General features: G+C 37.5%; 1 protein-coding gene across 1 annotated transcript in view; it reads left to right on the top strand.

The window, feature by feature from the left end:
* The first annotated feature begins 1459 nt into the window (after positions 1 to 1459).
* The window catches only part of CCDC73 (coiled-coil domain containing 73), a 113212-nt gene continuing 97904 nt past the window's right edge, over positions 1460 to 16767 (top strand). Inside the window, exon 1 of the mRNA XM_044259030.1 lies at positions 1460 to 1597. Coding sequence (XP_044114965.1) covers positions 1460 to 1597 — 138 coding nt within the window. The remainder of the gene's footprint in view (positions 1598 to 16767) is intronic.

Here is a 16767-nt window from a genome sequence, read left to right as displayed (position 1 = left end):
AACATTGAAAGCTCGTAGGGATTGGAGAAGCTTGATCACTCATACATTGCCAGTGAGAATGGGAAATGGTATTACCATTCTGGAAAACAGTTTGGCAGTTTCTTTCACAACCAAAAGTGGACTCTCTTCATTCAGTCCAGCAATTGTACCTTTGGACATTTATCTCTAAGAAATGAAAACTTAATGTCATGTAGAAACTTGTATATGAATATTCATTCATGGCAGCCTTTTTCATAAAACTCAGAACTGAAAACAGCTCAGATATCCCTCAGTAAGTGCATAGTAAACAAACCATAGTATGTCCATATCATGGACTCAGCAATAGAAAGGAATGAACTGTTGATACAACAACTTAGATTCAAGGTGATTATTATGATTGAAAAAAATCCAATATTCTTTTATTAGGGAGATTAGCTAATTAATTAAGTGATCTCTGTACCTAGCGTGGGGCTCAAATTCACAAGCCTAAGATCAAGACTTACATGTCCTACTGACTGAGCCAGCCAGACGCCCATGAAAAAATCCAGTTAATAGGTTATATGTGTATATTTCCATTTATTTAATATTGTTGCAATAATGATTATAGAAATAGAGAACGTATTAGTGTAGTAGTGGGTATAGAAACTAAGAAGCTGCATGAGGGAACCATGGTTGATGGTACAGTTCTATATTTTGACTGCAGTAGTTACATGAAGCTATAGATATAATAAACTTGCAAGAAATTAAACACACACATGAGTGGATGTATAACTGGTAGAATTATGATAAATTATGTGGATTGTATCAATGTCAGATACACAGTTTTTATAGTGGACTATTATTCTGCATGATATTAACATCAAGAGAGGCTGGGTGAATGATGTGTAGGATTCCCTGTACATTTCTTTCCAACTATCCATGAATTGATAATTGTTACTATGAAAAGTTGAGAAGTTTCTTGCAGTCTGATCCATACATTATCTGGGTCAAGAAAGATATATAAGTGTCTTGGTTTTTAATAAAAGATAGTTATTCCATTCTTCCTCTTTCAACTTTGTAGGGTTTAAAGACTGCATTACTATTAGTATTCATACCATCCTTATTGAATGCTGTATATCAAGGCAAAGTTAGGAAGCATAGTGTCTTGCAGCCTCAATACGAAGCAATTACTGAACTTTAGGAATCTAGCTTTTAGGATGCGGTGTGTAGGGGCATGCAGAAAATTTAGTCCCTATAGATACTAAAGTAACAGAAAAAGCCTCAGCCACAGAGGAACTGTGGGGGGATCATCATTGCTCAGTGTTTTATGTATCAAGATCAGAACAGTGATGACAAAACTGTTACTTAGTGTTAAACCTAGAAGATTATGGGATACTGGTTGTTATATTTTTATGGTAACTCTGCTTGTACTTTAAAAAATTAAATAAATGATTTTTTTTTCAGTTCAAACTTTTTTATATTACAGGAAATAAATGTTAATATGGAGAATGATTTTAAGACTGATTCGTCATCATCTGCCTTTGCTCTTCCAAGTTCTTCAGAGACTATGTTTTCAATTCAGCTATTAGATTTCAAAACAAGTTTACTGGAAGCATTAGAAGAGTTACGGATGAGAAGGGTAAGGTCATTTTTAAAATGCTTTTTGTAATCCGGGAACTTAATTTTGTCCAGCCATTTGGTTTAAGGAGATAAAAAGACCTAACAAAATAACTTCTTATTTTAAAAGAAGAAATACAGTCCGGATAATGAAGTAAAAGAGAAAAAGACAATCTAGTTGATATCACTGAAGGAAAAATAATTTACAAAGCAAAAAGTAAAAAGGATTTTCAGGTTGTTAAACACTTAATAAGCCAGCTAGTATTTACTGAGTGCCTTGGAGTGCATAGGTAGCACATAGTTAGACACTATGGCTGATAAAAAAAGAGTTGCTTTTCAGGAGATTACATTTTTGTTAAAGGCTATGAGATAGGTGCCTATGAGTGATTAAGTAATGAAACAGGGCAATACATTTAAAAAAAAGATTTTATTTATTTATTTGACAGAGAGAGAGAGATCACAAGTAGGCAGAGAGAGAGAGAGAAGCAGGCTCGCCACTGAACAAAGAGCCTGATGTGGGGCTTGATCTTAGGACACTGAGATCATGACCTGAGCTGAAGGCAGCGGCTTAATCCACTGAGCGACCCAGGCGCCCCAAGGGCAATACCTTTTTAAGTGACAAAATAAATGTATGTAATAAGTATTCTGATTCAAAGAATAAAATGTCCTTATTTTTTAAAGTGGTATCTCATGAGGTATTTGTTTAGAAGGGAAATATCTACATAAAATTGGGTTTTTAAAGATTTTTTAGAATTTATTTATTAGAGAGAGAAAGAGAAGAAGGAGAGAGAGAGTGAGTGAGCAGGGAGGAACAGGGGCAGAGAGAGGACCAAGCTGGGAGCCAAACCTGGGGCTTCATCCCACAACCCTGAGATCATGATCTGAGCAGAAATCAAGGGTCAGGTGCTTAACCAACTGAGCCTCCCAGGTGCCCCTATATAAAATTGTAAAAGTTGTTTGATTCAGCAGATCTCTATTGTTCAAAACCCCTTAAAAGCCCTTCATTTCTGAGACTCTGTGGTTCTAAATTTGAAGCGTGTGTTGTCCGTTTTCTATAAGATGGGATAGGAGTTGTTAAGATTATGGAGTGGAAAAAATAGACTATAAAACTACTGTAATAATGAACGAGGGATGGGGTCATTAGGATTTATATATAACTCTGAAACTAGGACAGAAGAGACAGGAGGGTGCCTGGGTGGCTCAGTTGGTTAAGTGTCTGCCTTGGGTTCAGGTCAAGATTCCACGGTCCTGGGATTTAAAGGCCTTTCAGGCTCTCTGCTCAGTGGGGAACCTGCTTCTCCCTCTCCCTCTGCCTGCTGCTCTGTCTGCTTGTGTTCTCTCTCTCAAATAAATTAATAAAATCTTAAAAAAAAAAAAAGGGAGAAACAGGAAGGAGAATCAATAGAATTGGGGCTTTCCTGAAAATGAGCTCTGAAAAAAAATATCTGAAATAACATTTTTATTATGTGATTCTTGTTCTAGGATTTAAAAATATTGAAACTTGTTATCATAATAAGACAATTTAATTTCCACAATGTTTGTCTTATAGAAAGATACTTATTACTGTACAATTAAAACCTATTTAATAAAGAAATCCTGCTAAAAATGGATATGTTGGTTAAGCAGTAAAAAAATGATTTTTGTAAGAATAACTTAAAGTGGTATCTTTTCTAAGTTAAAGCAACTTTAGGTAACTTAAGAACTTCATATTCTGTTTTACTGTGATTCAAGCATTATATTTAGTCTGTTTATATTTCTAACTTAAAAAATGAGCTTGTTTTAAAATTCTTTTGAGAGTTTCAGTGTAGCAACAGGAATTTTTTAATAACTAAGTGAAGAAGTATATGCTACTTTTATTTTTTATTTTTTAAAAAGATTTTATTTATTTATTTGATAGACAGAGATCACAAGCAGGCAGAGAGTCAGGCAGAGAGAGAGGAAGGGAAGCAGTCTCCCTGCTGAGCAGAGAGCCCGATGCGGGGCTCGATCCTAGGACCCTGGGATCATGACCTGAGTCAAAGGCAGAGGCTTTAACCCACTGAACCACCTGGGCGCCCCAGTATATGCTACTTTTAATATTCTTCACTGAAAGAAGAACTTTAAGAAGAACTTCTTAAGAAGGGGAAAATTTTCCCCCTTTATTGGAAAAAGAGATGTATTGGCTTTCAAATTTACCAATATGTTAGCACTTTATTCCTATTGTGGAATTTAATTTTTCCTCCCATATTTTATTAGGGAAAATTTCAAAAATACAATAGTTGTTCAAAGGTCAACTGTACAATTAAATGTATTGTTCTTAAGTGCACCATTTCATGAGTTTTAACAAATGCTTATCACTGTGTCATCCAAATCCTTGTCAAGATCATTACTAATTTTCCCAGAGAATTCCTCCATGTCATTTTTAACTTATTTCTCATCCTTACCTATCCAGAAACCATTGTTCCTTTTTTTTCCATCAGGGATTAGTTTATTTTACTCACCATGATATTTTTGAGATTAATTTGCTATTTTATTTTATTTTAATTATTAATTATTTATTTATTTCTTTTTAATTTAATATTAAAAATTAACATATATTATTGGCCCCAGGGGTACAGTTCTGTGAATCACCAGGTTTACACACTTCACAGCACTCACCGTGGCACATTAATTTGCTATTTTAAACATCAGTAGGTTTTTTTTCCTAATTTTTATTTTTCAGTGTTCCAAGATTGATTGTTTATATACCAACACCCAGTGCTCCATGCAATACATGCCCTCCTTAATACCCACCACTAGGCTCACCCAGCCCCCCCATCCTCAATTTGTTTCTCAGTGTCCACAGTCTCTCATGGTTTATCTCCCCCTCCGATTTCCCCCAACTCTCTTCTCCTCTCCATCTTCCAGTGTCCTCCGTGTTATGCCTTATGTTCCACAAGTAAGTGAAACCATATGACAGTTGACTCTCTCTGCTTGACTTATTTCCCTCATCATAATCTCCTTCAGTCCAGTCCATGTTGATACAAAAGTTGGGTATTCATCCTTTCTGATGGCTGAGTAGTACTCCATTGTATATATGGACCACATCTTTCACAACGTTCCTCCAATTGAAGGGCATGGCATCTTGGCTCTTTCCACAGTTTGGTGACTGTGGCCACTGCTGCTATGGACATTGGGGTACAGACGGTCCTTCTTTTCACTACATCTCTATCTTTGGGGTAAATACCCAGTAGACAGACACATGAAAAGATTTTCACCATCATTAGCCATCAGGGAGATTCAAGTCAAAACCACAGTGAGATACCACCTTACACCAGTTAGAATGGCCAAAATCAACAAGACAGTAAACAAGTGTTAGGATGTGGAGAAAGGGGAACCTTCTTGTACTGTTGGTGGGAATGCAAGTTGGCACTGCCACTTTGGAAAACAGTGTGGAGATTCATTAAGAAATTAAAAATAGAACATCAGTAGTTTTTTTCCTTTTTATAGTTGACTACTATTCTATTTTTTTAAAAAAATTATTTATTTATTTGACAGAGAAGTCACAAGTAGGTAGAGAGGCAGACAGAGGGGGAGGGCAAAGCAGGCTCCCTGCTGAGCAGAGAGCCTGATGTGGGGTTCGATCCCAGAACCCTGAGATCATGACCTGAGCTGAAGGCAGAGGCTTAATCCACTGAGCCACCCAGGTGCCCGACTACTATTCTATTATATAAATATAACACAATTTGTCTATCTGTTGGTGGACGCCTGAGTGGTATTCAGTTGGTGGCTCTTATGAATAAAGCTACCTGAATATTTTTGTACAAAATGTTGGGCAGGCATGTATGACACAGCTAAGCAAGAAAACACCTTATTTTGGTCCTATTTATGAGGTGTTGTTTACCTCATATGCCCTTCCTGCTCTCCTGAGTCTTCACTGAACAATTTTAATATTTCCCCTTGGTAGTCTGTGAAGAGATATTTTTATTTAGCATTTTAAAAAGAAAACAGGGGTGCCTGGGTGGCTCAGAGGGTTGAGCCTCTGCCTTCTGCTTGGGTCATGATCTCAGGGTCTTGGGATCGAGCCCCGCATCAGGTTCTCTGCTCAGCGGGGAGCCTGCTTCCTCCTCTCTCTCTGCCTGCTTCTCTGCCTACTTGTGATCTCTGTCTGTCAAATAAATAAATAAAATCTTAAAAAAAAAACAAAAAGAAAACAAAGAATGAGATCCAATCAAAAGTAATAACTATGTTTAATTTGTAAAGCTAAAAAATGTAGAACTAAAATACTGAACTGCAGTTATTGATATATTTGGGTGGAATTCATTCTTTTTCTTTTTTTAAAAAAAGGGTTTTATTTATTTATTTGACAGACAGAGATGATAAGTAGGCAGAGAGGCAGGTAGAGAGAGAGAGAGGGGATGAGCCCGATGTGGGGCTTTATCCCAGGACCCTGAGATCATGACCTGAGCTGAAGGCAGAGGCTTAACCCACGGAGCTACCCAGGCATCCCAGTGGAATTGATTCTTAGATCCTTATATTATTCAGGAGGTAAGATATTGACCAACTATAGACTTCTTTTAGTTATGAAGACATATTAAAAATTTCAGATTAATCAGCAAATGAATAGGGTTTGTATCTTCCTAAGTAGTAGAGAGAAAACATGCAATCATGGTAAAGTTATCTTTGTTTGATGTTGGAAATAGCTGTAAAGAAAGAGTAGTTTTAGGTTTTAGCTGTCTCCAAAGCTTTATTCTAGTTAAAAATACTGATGCTGTCTTCTATATATTCCAGAAACTGGTCCAGCTTTTTTTTTTTTTGATTAGTTTTAATACTGTAAGGTCTGTTAATGGAAAACTAAAGGCTTTCTTTTCTCTTTTCTTTCTCCCCTCCCCTGGCCTTGCCAGAAAATGTCTTTATTTTGCCATAGATTTGTAAATTGCCATTTATGTTCTGTTAGTATTTTGAAAAGATTTTGTTGAATTCTTTTGTTGCAGTTGAGAAATTGATGTTCATTTAATTATCTCTCTGTAGGTAATCCATCATTTCTTTTTGCTCTGTGGAGTTTTTGTTTTTTTTTAAAATCTTTAATGATCTGCAGTTTTAATGAATCCGTGTGAGAATTTATTTACATTTCTTGGGACTCATTTTGATTCCTTAATCTTAGGAAAATTTTCAGCCATGATCTTTTTGAGAATTGCCTCTTCCTTATTTCTTCTGTTACCTTCTTCTGGAACTCTCATTGGACCATGTCATATGTTGGACCATGTCATATGTTGGACCATGTCATTTTATCTTTTATGATTCTTAACTCTTTCATATTTTTCATGTATTTACCTCTCTACTGCATTCTGCAGGTTTTGTTTTGTTGTTTCCTAATTGTCTCTTCAGATGTTTTTCCTTGCTTAGAGTTTTATATTCAGTGATTATGTTTTTCATTTCTATGTTCCTTCAAAGAATCTGCTATGGTCTGGATATTTGTGTCCTTACAAAATTCAAATGTTGTAAACTAATGTCCAGTGTGATAGTATTAGGCAGTAGGATCTTTGGGAGGTGATTAAGGTATGAGGGATAGAACCCTGATAGATGGGATTAGTACTCTAACAGAGCTCCCTAGCCCCATATACAATGCAAGGTTATGAACTGGAGATCATCTGTCACCAGAAAGAGAATCTGGCCATGTGGTATCCCAATCTTAGATTTCCAGTCTCCACAACTGTGAGAAATTAATTTCTGTTGCTTAGAATCACATGGTCAGTGGTATTTTGTTATAGAACACTGAACAGGTTAAGACAGCATCTAAAAATTTAATGTCAATCAAAACTCGGGAATTTTTCAGAATTTGGCAGGATGATTCTGAAGTTTTATCAATAAGAAAATGTTTGAATATATACATACATCAAATCATTATTTCATATACCTTAAGCTAATGCATTATAATAATAATACATTATTATATGTGTCAGTTTTATCTCAGCAAAATTGGAAAAAAAATGAGTATAGACAAGAAGCTTTTCAAAAGATAAGAATGAAGTGCTACATGCTTTATCAGATATTAAAACATGCCCTAATCTTATAATAATTAGAAATGTGACACTGGGGCGCCTGGGTGGCTCAGTGGTTTAAGCTGCTGCCTTCGGCTCAGGTCATGATCCCAGGGTCCTGGGATCGAGTCCCGCATCGGGCTCTCTGCTCAGCGGGGAGCCTGCTTCCTCCTCCCTCTCTCTGCCTGCCTCTCTGCCTATTTGTGATCTCTCTCTGTCAAATAAATAAATAAAATCTTTAAAAAAAAATGTGACACTGTTGTAGGAATAAGCAAACCAGTAAAAGAATAAATGAGACCAGTGGGGAAAATAATGATAGTCAATAAATTCACAATACTTCATATACAAAAATAAATTTTAGAAAAAATCAAATGCAAAGGAAAAGATGTATATATATTAGAAAATATGAGACTTAATTTTTATAGTCTCAGTAATAGAGATTACCCTATCTAAAAGAAAAGATTGCTAGTTATGGTGACATACAAGTTATTAGCTTCTATGGGATAAAGCTGCCATAAACAAAGTCTAAAAACCAGCAGCTGAGAGGAAATATTTGCCTCATGCAAAATGGAAGAAAGGATAAATATCTTATTTATGAAACATTCATACAAATCAAAATCCTACAAATCTGCAAGACCCAAATGTGATGAATACAAAGAAAATCACACTTGGAAAATCTTAAAGGAAGCCAGAAGTAGAAAAAGGCCCATTATTTTCAAAGGCACAGTAATACAATTGGCAGTGGACTTCTCAGTAATAATTATTCAGCCCCAAAGACAATGCAGTGACACTTTGAAGTACTAAAAGAATAACTACCAACCGAGAAATCTCTTCTCCTAAAATACCTTCAAAAATGAAAGTGTGAATCTCAAGTTAATTAAATTTTGACTGAATCTTTCTAAGTGAAAGAAGCCAGATCTAAGAGGCTGTGCAATATCCAGTGCATTTATAGGACTTTCTGGAAGATACAAAACTATAGGGATGGAAAACAAATCTGTGATTGACAAGTGTGGATAGGCATTGACTGTAAATGGAATGCTTAAAAGAATTTTGGGGAGTGATAGACTGTTCTGTACGGTAAAGTAGTAGTGGAAGCATTACTCTGTATGTCAAAACCCATAAAGTTACACCACAAACTGAACTATGCAGTATGTGAAAATTCAGTCAGGATTCAGGAGCATTCCAAGATGGAATGCAGGCTGTGAAAATATCTGTAACTGTTTCACTAACCAAATGACATCACTTTAGTGAAAGAAATTGGTGGGAAGAGACCCTGACTTAAGTAATTTTGGAAAACAGTATCAGATGAGATACTGCAAGGGTAACACCGAAAAGTTACATAAACACTCTCTCTAGTTGGTTCATTTGTTTCTCATGGGAATAAGACTGAAACTACAGGTATGCCAGGGTTGAACAAATAAGCAAAAATTGTAGATAGTGAGGAGTAGGTAGAATTTTTTTCTCTGTTGAAGAAAGAAGTTACAGATAAGCTAGACAAAGCTCTATGTTGCTAGATTAGAGTTGGAGATACCAGGATGAACTCACGATTTCATTGTATGCAGATAAAAAGATACAGAAATATAGACGTATGTATGTACATGAATTAGTATATTCTGGCTCTGCTGAAAAAGCTTAGAAATAGTGACATCCCAGTATCAGCAACCATATAAAGGGCCCAGATCTTTGTTCTAAATATCATTATCTAAAAAAAGAAACCAGGACTTTTTGGAGAAATGGTTCATTCCAGGGCTGGATATCTTGTAGTGCTAGAAAGTAAGGAACACCTCAAAAGAATATAGAAGCAAACCTGAAAGAGCTTCTCATGGACAAAGCTAGAACAATTTGAGCAACAAAATAAGTAATGATAGTATTGGTTAATTACTATAAGAATAGAGTAAATATCCATTATTTCCTACTGATAAAAATATATGATTGAATAAATAAATGGGGGAGACAGAACAAATCTTCTTTACAGGAGATTCCAATTAATAAATGTAGAAGGAAGGAGAGAAATAGAAAATTGCCCTTAAAACATTATAGTAATAATTGCTACAGGCAAGATCCACTGATGAATGCTAATATTAGTGGGTGAAACTCATATGTGAGACAGAATAGTTGCATAGCAGTATCTTCCCCAAATTATTTGGTAAGTTACTGTAAATTTTAAAAAAATTGAAGTATAATTAACATTCAGTGTTATATTAGTTTCAAGTGTACAACATATTGATTCAACAATCTTATATATTACTCAGTGCTCACAAAATCAATGTAGTCCCCATTTGTCACCATACTATGTTACTATAATATTATTGACTATCTTCCTCATGCTGTAATTTTCATGTGCGTGACTTATTTTATAACTGGAAGTTTAATACTTCTTAATTTCCTTTATATATTTCACCCATCTGTCCACCCGCTTCTCCTCTAGCAAACACAAGTTTGTTCTTATATTTAAGAGTCTGTTTGCTTCTTTGTTCATTTGTTTTGTTTTTAGACCCCACATGTAAGTGGAATTCTATGGCACTTGTCTTTCTGTATCTGAATTATTTCACTTAGCGTAGTACCCTTAAGCCCATCCACATTGTCCCAAATGGCAAGATCTCATTCTTGTTTATGGCTGTGTAATATTCCATTATAAACATATACCACATTTTCATTATCCACCTACTAGTGGGAACTTGGGTTGCTTCTATGATTTGGCTATTGTGAATAATGCTGTAGTAAACATCATGGTGTATCTGTCTTTTTGAATTAGTGTTTTTCTTTTCTTTAGGTAAATACCCAGTAATGGAATTACAGGATCTTACAGTATTAGAATTTTTAATTTTTTAAAAGATTTTATTTATTTATTTGACAGACAAAGATCACAAGTAGGCAGAGAGGCAGGCAGAGAGAGAGGAAGAAGCAGGCTTCCTGCTGAGCAGAGAGCCCATTGTGGATCCCAGAACCCTGGGATCACAACCTGAGCTGAAGGCAGAGGCTTTAACCCACCCAGGTGCCCCTACAATTTTTAATTTTTTGAGGTATCTCCTTACTGTTTCCTGTAGCAGCTGCACCAGTTTACATTCCCATCAATAGTGCGCAATAGTTCCTTTTCCTCCACATCCTCACCAACACTTGTCATTTCTTGTCTTTTTGATTCTAGGTGTTCTGACAAGTGTAAGGTGATATCTCATTGTGGTTTTGGTTTGCATTTCTCTGTTGGTTAATGATGTTGAACATCTTTTCATGTGTCTGTTGGTCATTTCCATGTCTTCTTTGGAAAAATTTTCAGGTCTTCTGCCCATCTTCAATTTAATTAATTTTTTGGCATTGAGTTGTATGTATTCTTTTTTTTTAAATTGAAGCATAGTTGGCACACAGTGTTTCATTAGTTTCAGGTGTACAACATAGTGATTTGACAAGTTGTGCTCCCCACAAGTGTAGCTACCATCTGTCATCATATAATACTGTGTAAGTTCTTTATATTTTGGATATTAACCCTTTTTCAGATATATCATTTGCAGATATCTACTCATTCAGTAGGTTGCCTTTTAGTATTGTTGATATTTTCTTCCCTATATAGGAGCTTTTTATTTTATTTAGTCCCAATAGTTTACTTTTTTCCCCTTGCCTGAGGAGACATGTCTAGAAAAACGTTGCTAAGGCCAAAATCCAAGGCCAATTACATATGTTTTCTTCTAGGACTTTTATGGTTTCAAGTCTCAGGGTTAGGTCTTTAATCCATTTTGAGTTTACTTTCATGTATGGTATTAGAAAGTGGTCCAGTTTCATTCTTTTGCATGTAGCTGTCCAGTTTTCCCAACATTATTGAGGAGACTATCTTTTCCTCATTGTATATTCTTGCCCCACCCTGCTGTAGATTAATTGACCATATATTGATGGGGTTTATTTCTAGGAACTCTTTTTTTTTGAGAAGCAAGATCATGTGCAGGGTGGGGGGAAGGGTAGAGGGGAAAGCAGACTCCCTGCTGAGCAGGGAGCCCAGTGTCGACTCAATCTCAGGACCTTGGGATCATGACCTGAGTTGAAGGCAGATACTTAACCGACTGAGCCATCCAGGTGCCCTAGGCTTCTGTTTGGTTCTGTTGGACTATGTAACTGTTTTTGTGCCAGTACCATACTATTTTGATTCCTACAGCATTGTAGTATATCTTGAAATCTGGGATTGTTATACCTCCAGCTTTGTTTTTTCTCAAGATTGCTTTGGCTATTCAGGGTCTATTGTGGTTCCATAAAAATTTTAGTATTGTTTGTTCTAGTTCTGTGAAAAATGCTGTTGGTATTTTGATAGGGATTGCACTGGATCTGTAGATTCCTTTGAGTAGTATGGACAGTTTAACAATTTTAATTCTTTCAATCCCTGAGCACTGAGTATCTTTCCATTTGTTTTTGTTGTCTTCAGTTATTTTATGAATGTTTTCTAATTATTCCTTTGAGTAGTATGGACATTTTAACAATTTTAATTCTTTCAATCCATGAGCACTGAGTATCTTTCCATTTGCTTTTGTTGTCTTCAGTTTTTTTCATTAATGTTTTCTAGTTTTCTGGCTAAATTTATTTTAAGGTATTTTATGATTTTTGGTGTAATTATAAATGGGATTTTTTTCTTAATTTCTCTTTCTGCTATTTCATTATTGGTATACAGAGATTGATTTTGTATCTTTCAATTTTATTGAATTCATGTAACAGTTCTAGTAGTTTTTTGATGGAGTCTTTCAGGTTTTCTGTAAATAGTATCTTGTTATCTGCAAATAATGAGTGTTTTACTTCTTCCTTACCAGTTTTGATGAATTTTCTTCCCTTTTCATGTCTGATTGCTGTGGCTAAGACTTCCAGTACTATGTAGAATGAAAGTGATGAGAGTGGATATCTTTGTCTTATTCCCAATCTTCGAGGAAAAGCTCTCAGTTTTTCACCATTGAATATGATGTTATCTGTGGGTTTTTCAAATATGGCCTTTATTATGTTGAGGTATGTTCCTTCCAAACTCACTTTGTTGAAAATTTTTATTAAGAATGTATGTTGTAGGAGGGGAGATAAGATGGCAGGGAAGTAGGAGGAGGCGCCATTTCAACCTGTACCCTAAAGTGAGCTGATTACCTACTGAAGAACTCCGATCACCCATGAAATCAGCCTGAGATCAGAATTATACACATCTGGATCTCTACCGGGGCAGAAGACTCCAGTGGGCAGGTAAAGCGGAGTGGGAATGTCAGACTGATATCGAAAGATAAACAAAAGGGGGAGGGAGCCACCAGAGGCGATCCATTGGAAAGTACTATGAGAGTGCCCTGCGTCTGGGGACCAGCATTAACTTGGAGTCTGGTTGAAAGCACTCAAAAAGAGCAGAGGATCATGGAGGGAAATTGGGGGAATCGGGGTGGTTAGGGCCAGGGGCTTTAGTCCCCGGACCCAGGACAGCCACCTCTGGTGCGGAGACAGAGAGAGTGCTTCGGAGAAACTAGGTCTTGGTCCCCGAGCCTCCAGCACGCCTGAACGCATGGCGTCCGGCTCCCGTGAGGGGCTGGGACCCTCACCAGCCGGCAGAACGCCACGCTATACTATCAGAGCTTGAGACATGCACACCCCACACCCTCCCCTGCGAGAGGTGCGCGCAGGTGCTAGCCCGGTGCTTTCGGACCCGGAAAGACCAGGCACTCCCAGCCCGGGCCAGCAGGAAAATCTCAGCGTGCGATCGCTGCTTGGAACCTCTCCGGCGGTCTGGAGCTGTCCAGACAGCTGCCGCTGTTGTGGTTTTGGGTACAAGCAAGAGTTCCTGTGTCCCCAGGGACCGAGACTCGGAACCTGCTCTGCCAGCGGCTGAGGGGGAACTTAATGTGCTTTGGAGACCCAGAGGGGAACAGACTGAGGCTTCTCTCTGAGAGGGAGGTTGGGGTACAGTTTGCTTTCCTCTAAATCTCCAAAAACCATCAAAAACTGTCAAGGCGAGAGAAAAGAAACGAACAAACATAAAAACCTCCAGAGAACAAAAGCCTGAAAAACCGGTTTCCTCAGAGCCCACCCCCTTGAGGAGGGTGGGAGGACTTAACTCAGGGAACATTGTCTGAAAACCCACAGGGCAGGCCCCTCCCCCAGAGAACAAACCAGGAAAAAAAAAGGGGGGGGGGAAACGATAAGAGAACAACCACCACCACTTCATAGATACAACTTTTGTTTTTGACTCGTTCCCACTATTCTGGTTCATTTTTTTTTTATATAGGTAATTTTTTAACCTACTTACCATCACAGTGAGATGTACAGTCATCAAATTCCATAATAACCTTTTAGCCTGAACTTTTTGATACATATACCTGTGTTTTTCTTTTGCTTTTCTATTTTCAAATTTTAAAAAAAATTTAGTTTAGTTTATTCTTATTTTAATTTTTTTAAAAGATTTTATTTATTTATTTGACAGAGATCACAAGTAGGCAGAGAGGAAGGCAGAGAGAAAGAGAGGGGGAAGCAGGCTCCCCGCTGAGCAGAGAGCCCGATGCAGGGCTCCATCCCAGGACCCTGGGATCATGACCTGAGCCGAAGGCAGAGGCTTTAACCCACTGAGCCACTCAGGCGCCCCTTATTTTTATTTTTTAATATTCATATAGAGTTAAACTTCAAGGTGATTCCCTTTCCCCAACCAGTGCTACCCCTATAGGTAAACCAATTTTTTTTTTTAAAGATTTTATTTATTTATTTGACAGAGAGCAAGAGGGAGAGCACAGGCAGGGGGAGGAGCAGCAGAGAGAGGGGGTGAAGCAGGCTCCCCACTGAGCAGGGAGCCCGATGCGGGACTCGATCCCATGACCCTGGGATCATGACCTGAGCCAAAGGCAGTCACTTAACCAACTGAGCCACTCAGGTGCCCCAGTAAACCAATTTTTAACCCCCCTCTATTTTAGGAAAGTTGAGTCCTTTAACAGAGATATCAAGATACATCCAGGAAGAATCAAAATAACCTTCATCACCCACACTGAGAATTTATAAGCGCTCTCCCATCTTTTTCTTCCGCCAGTGTTTCTGTGTATTTGTGTTTGTCCTGATAGTATATAAATCTTATACTTGGGGTTCTTTTTGACGAGGTTCTTCTTTTTGCTTTTTTATATATATTTATATATATAAATGTATATATATAAAATTTTTTTTCTCTTGTCATATACTTTTATCAGCCTTTTTGTTTGTCTGTTTTTGTTTGTATACATCATAAATCTTACCTTGGGGCCCATTTGGGCTGAACCTTCTCTTTATCTTCCCTTTTTTTCCTGTCTCTCTCTCTCTTTTTTTTTCTTTTTCTTCTCTTTTTTCTCTCATTTGGGTGGGGAATCCTGATTGCTCAGAAGCGTTCCAGGGTGCACCTTGACTGCATGGTAGATACATCCATCTACATCCGTTCAGCCATCTCTCACCAAAATGACTAGGAGGATGAATGCCCAACAGAAGAAAAATACAGAGGATGGGCCTTCTGCAACAGAGCTAATGGCTATCAACATAGACAATATGTCGGAAAGAGAATTCAGGCTAACAATTACCCAGGCAATAGCTAGGCTGGAGAAAGCCATGGATGACCAAACGGAATTGATTAGTGCAGAACTGAAAGCCACCAGGGATGATGTTCACAATGCTCTCAATGAGTTCCAATCTAATCAAAATTCTCTAAAAGCTAGGGTAACTGAGACAGAAGATAGAATTAGTGATCTGGAGGACAAACAGATAGAAAGGATCAGGAGGAAGCCGGGAACAAACAGCTTAGAAGCCATGAAAACAGAATCAGGGAAATAAATGATGCCATGAAACATTCCAATGTCAGAATTATTGGAATCCCCGAAGGGGAGGAGAAAGAAAAAAGTCTAGAAGATATAGTGGAACAAGTTCTTCATGAAAATTTTCGCAATCTCGTGAATGGAACCAGTGTTCATGTACTAGAGGCAGAATGGTCTCCCCCCCAAGATTATAGATTCCAAAAAAACATCAAGGCACCTGATAGTAAAATTGAGAAATCATAATTGTAGGTACAATCTCTTCTAAGCCGTTAGGACAAAGAGGCTCCTTACGTACAGAGGAAAGCCCATCAGAATAACATCAGACATGTCCACAGAAACCTGGCAAGCCAGAAAGGGCTGGCAAGATATATTCAGGGTACTAAATGAGAAGAACATGCAGCCAAGAATACTTTATCCAGCAAGACTGATACTCAAAATAGATGGAGAGATAAAGAGTTTCCAAGACCGGCAAGGCTTAAAAGAGTATGCGACCACCAAGCCGACACTGCAGGAAATATTAAGGGGGGTTCTATAAAAGGGGAAAAATCCTAAGAATACCATTGAACAGAAATATAGAGACAATCTACAGAAAGAAAGACTTCAAAGGTAACACGATGTCAATAAGAACATATCTATCAATAATCACTCTCAATGTGAATGGCCTAAATATACCCATGAAATGACACAGGGTTGCAGATTGGATAAAACGACAGGACCTATCCATATGTTGTCTACAAGAGACCCATTTCAAACCCAAGGATACGCAAAGACTGAAAGTGAAGGGATGGAGAAGCATCTTTCATGCGAGTGTACCTCAAAAGACGGCTGGGATAGCGATTCTCCTATCAGATAAATTAGATTTTAAACTAAAGACTGTAGTCAGAGATACAGAAGGACACTACATTATTCTTAAAGGGACTATCCACCAAGATGTTCTAACAATTGTAAATATCTACGCCCCCAGTATGGGAGCAGCCAATTACACAAGAAAACTATTAATCAAGATAAAGAGTCATATTGATATGAATACATTAATAGTAGGAGATCTTAACATGCCTCTCTCAGTAATAGACAGATCACTGAAGCAGAAAATCAATAAAGAAACAAGAGCATTGAGTGACACATTGAACCAGATGGACCTCATAGATATATACAGAACATTCCACCCTGAAACAACAGAATACTCATTCTTCTCAAGTGCACATGGAACCTTCTCAAGAATAGACCACATACTGGGTCACAAATCAGGACTCAACTGATACCAAAAGACTGAGATTATTCCCTGCATATTCTCAGATCACAATGCTTTGAAACTGGAGCTCAATCACAAGGAAAAGTTTGGAAGGAACTCAAACACCTGGAAGCTAAAGACCACCTTGCTTGAAAATGCTTGGAGATAAAAGAAGAACTTAAACAATTCATGGAAACCAATGAGA

Source organism: Neovison vison, chromosome 7 (genome assembly GCF_020171115.1).
Source record: "Neovison vison isolate M4711 chromosome 7, ASM_NN_V1, whole genome shotgun sequence".
Lineage (NCBI taxonomy): Eukaryota > Metazoa > Chordata > Mammalia > Carnivora > Mustelidae > Neogale > Neogale vison.
Note: the sequence above shows the minus strand (reverse complement) of the source record. Positions and strands in the feature narration are given on the sequence as shown.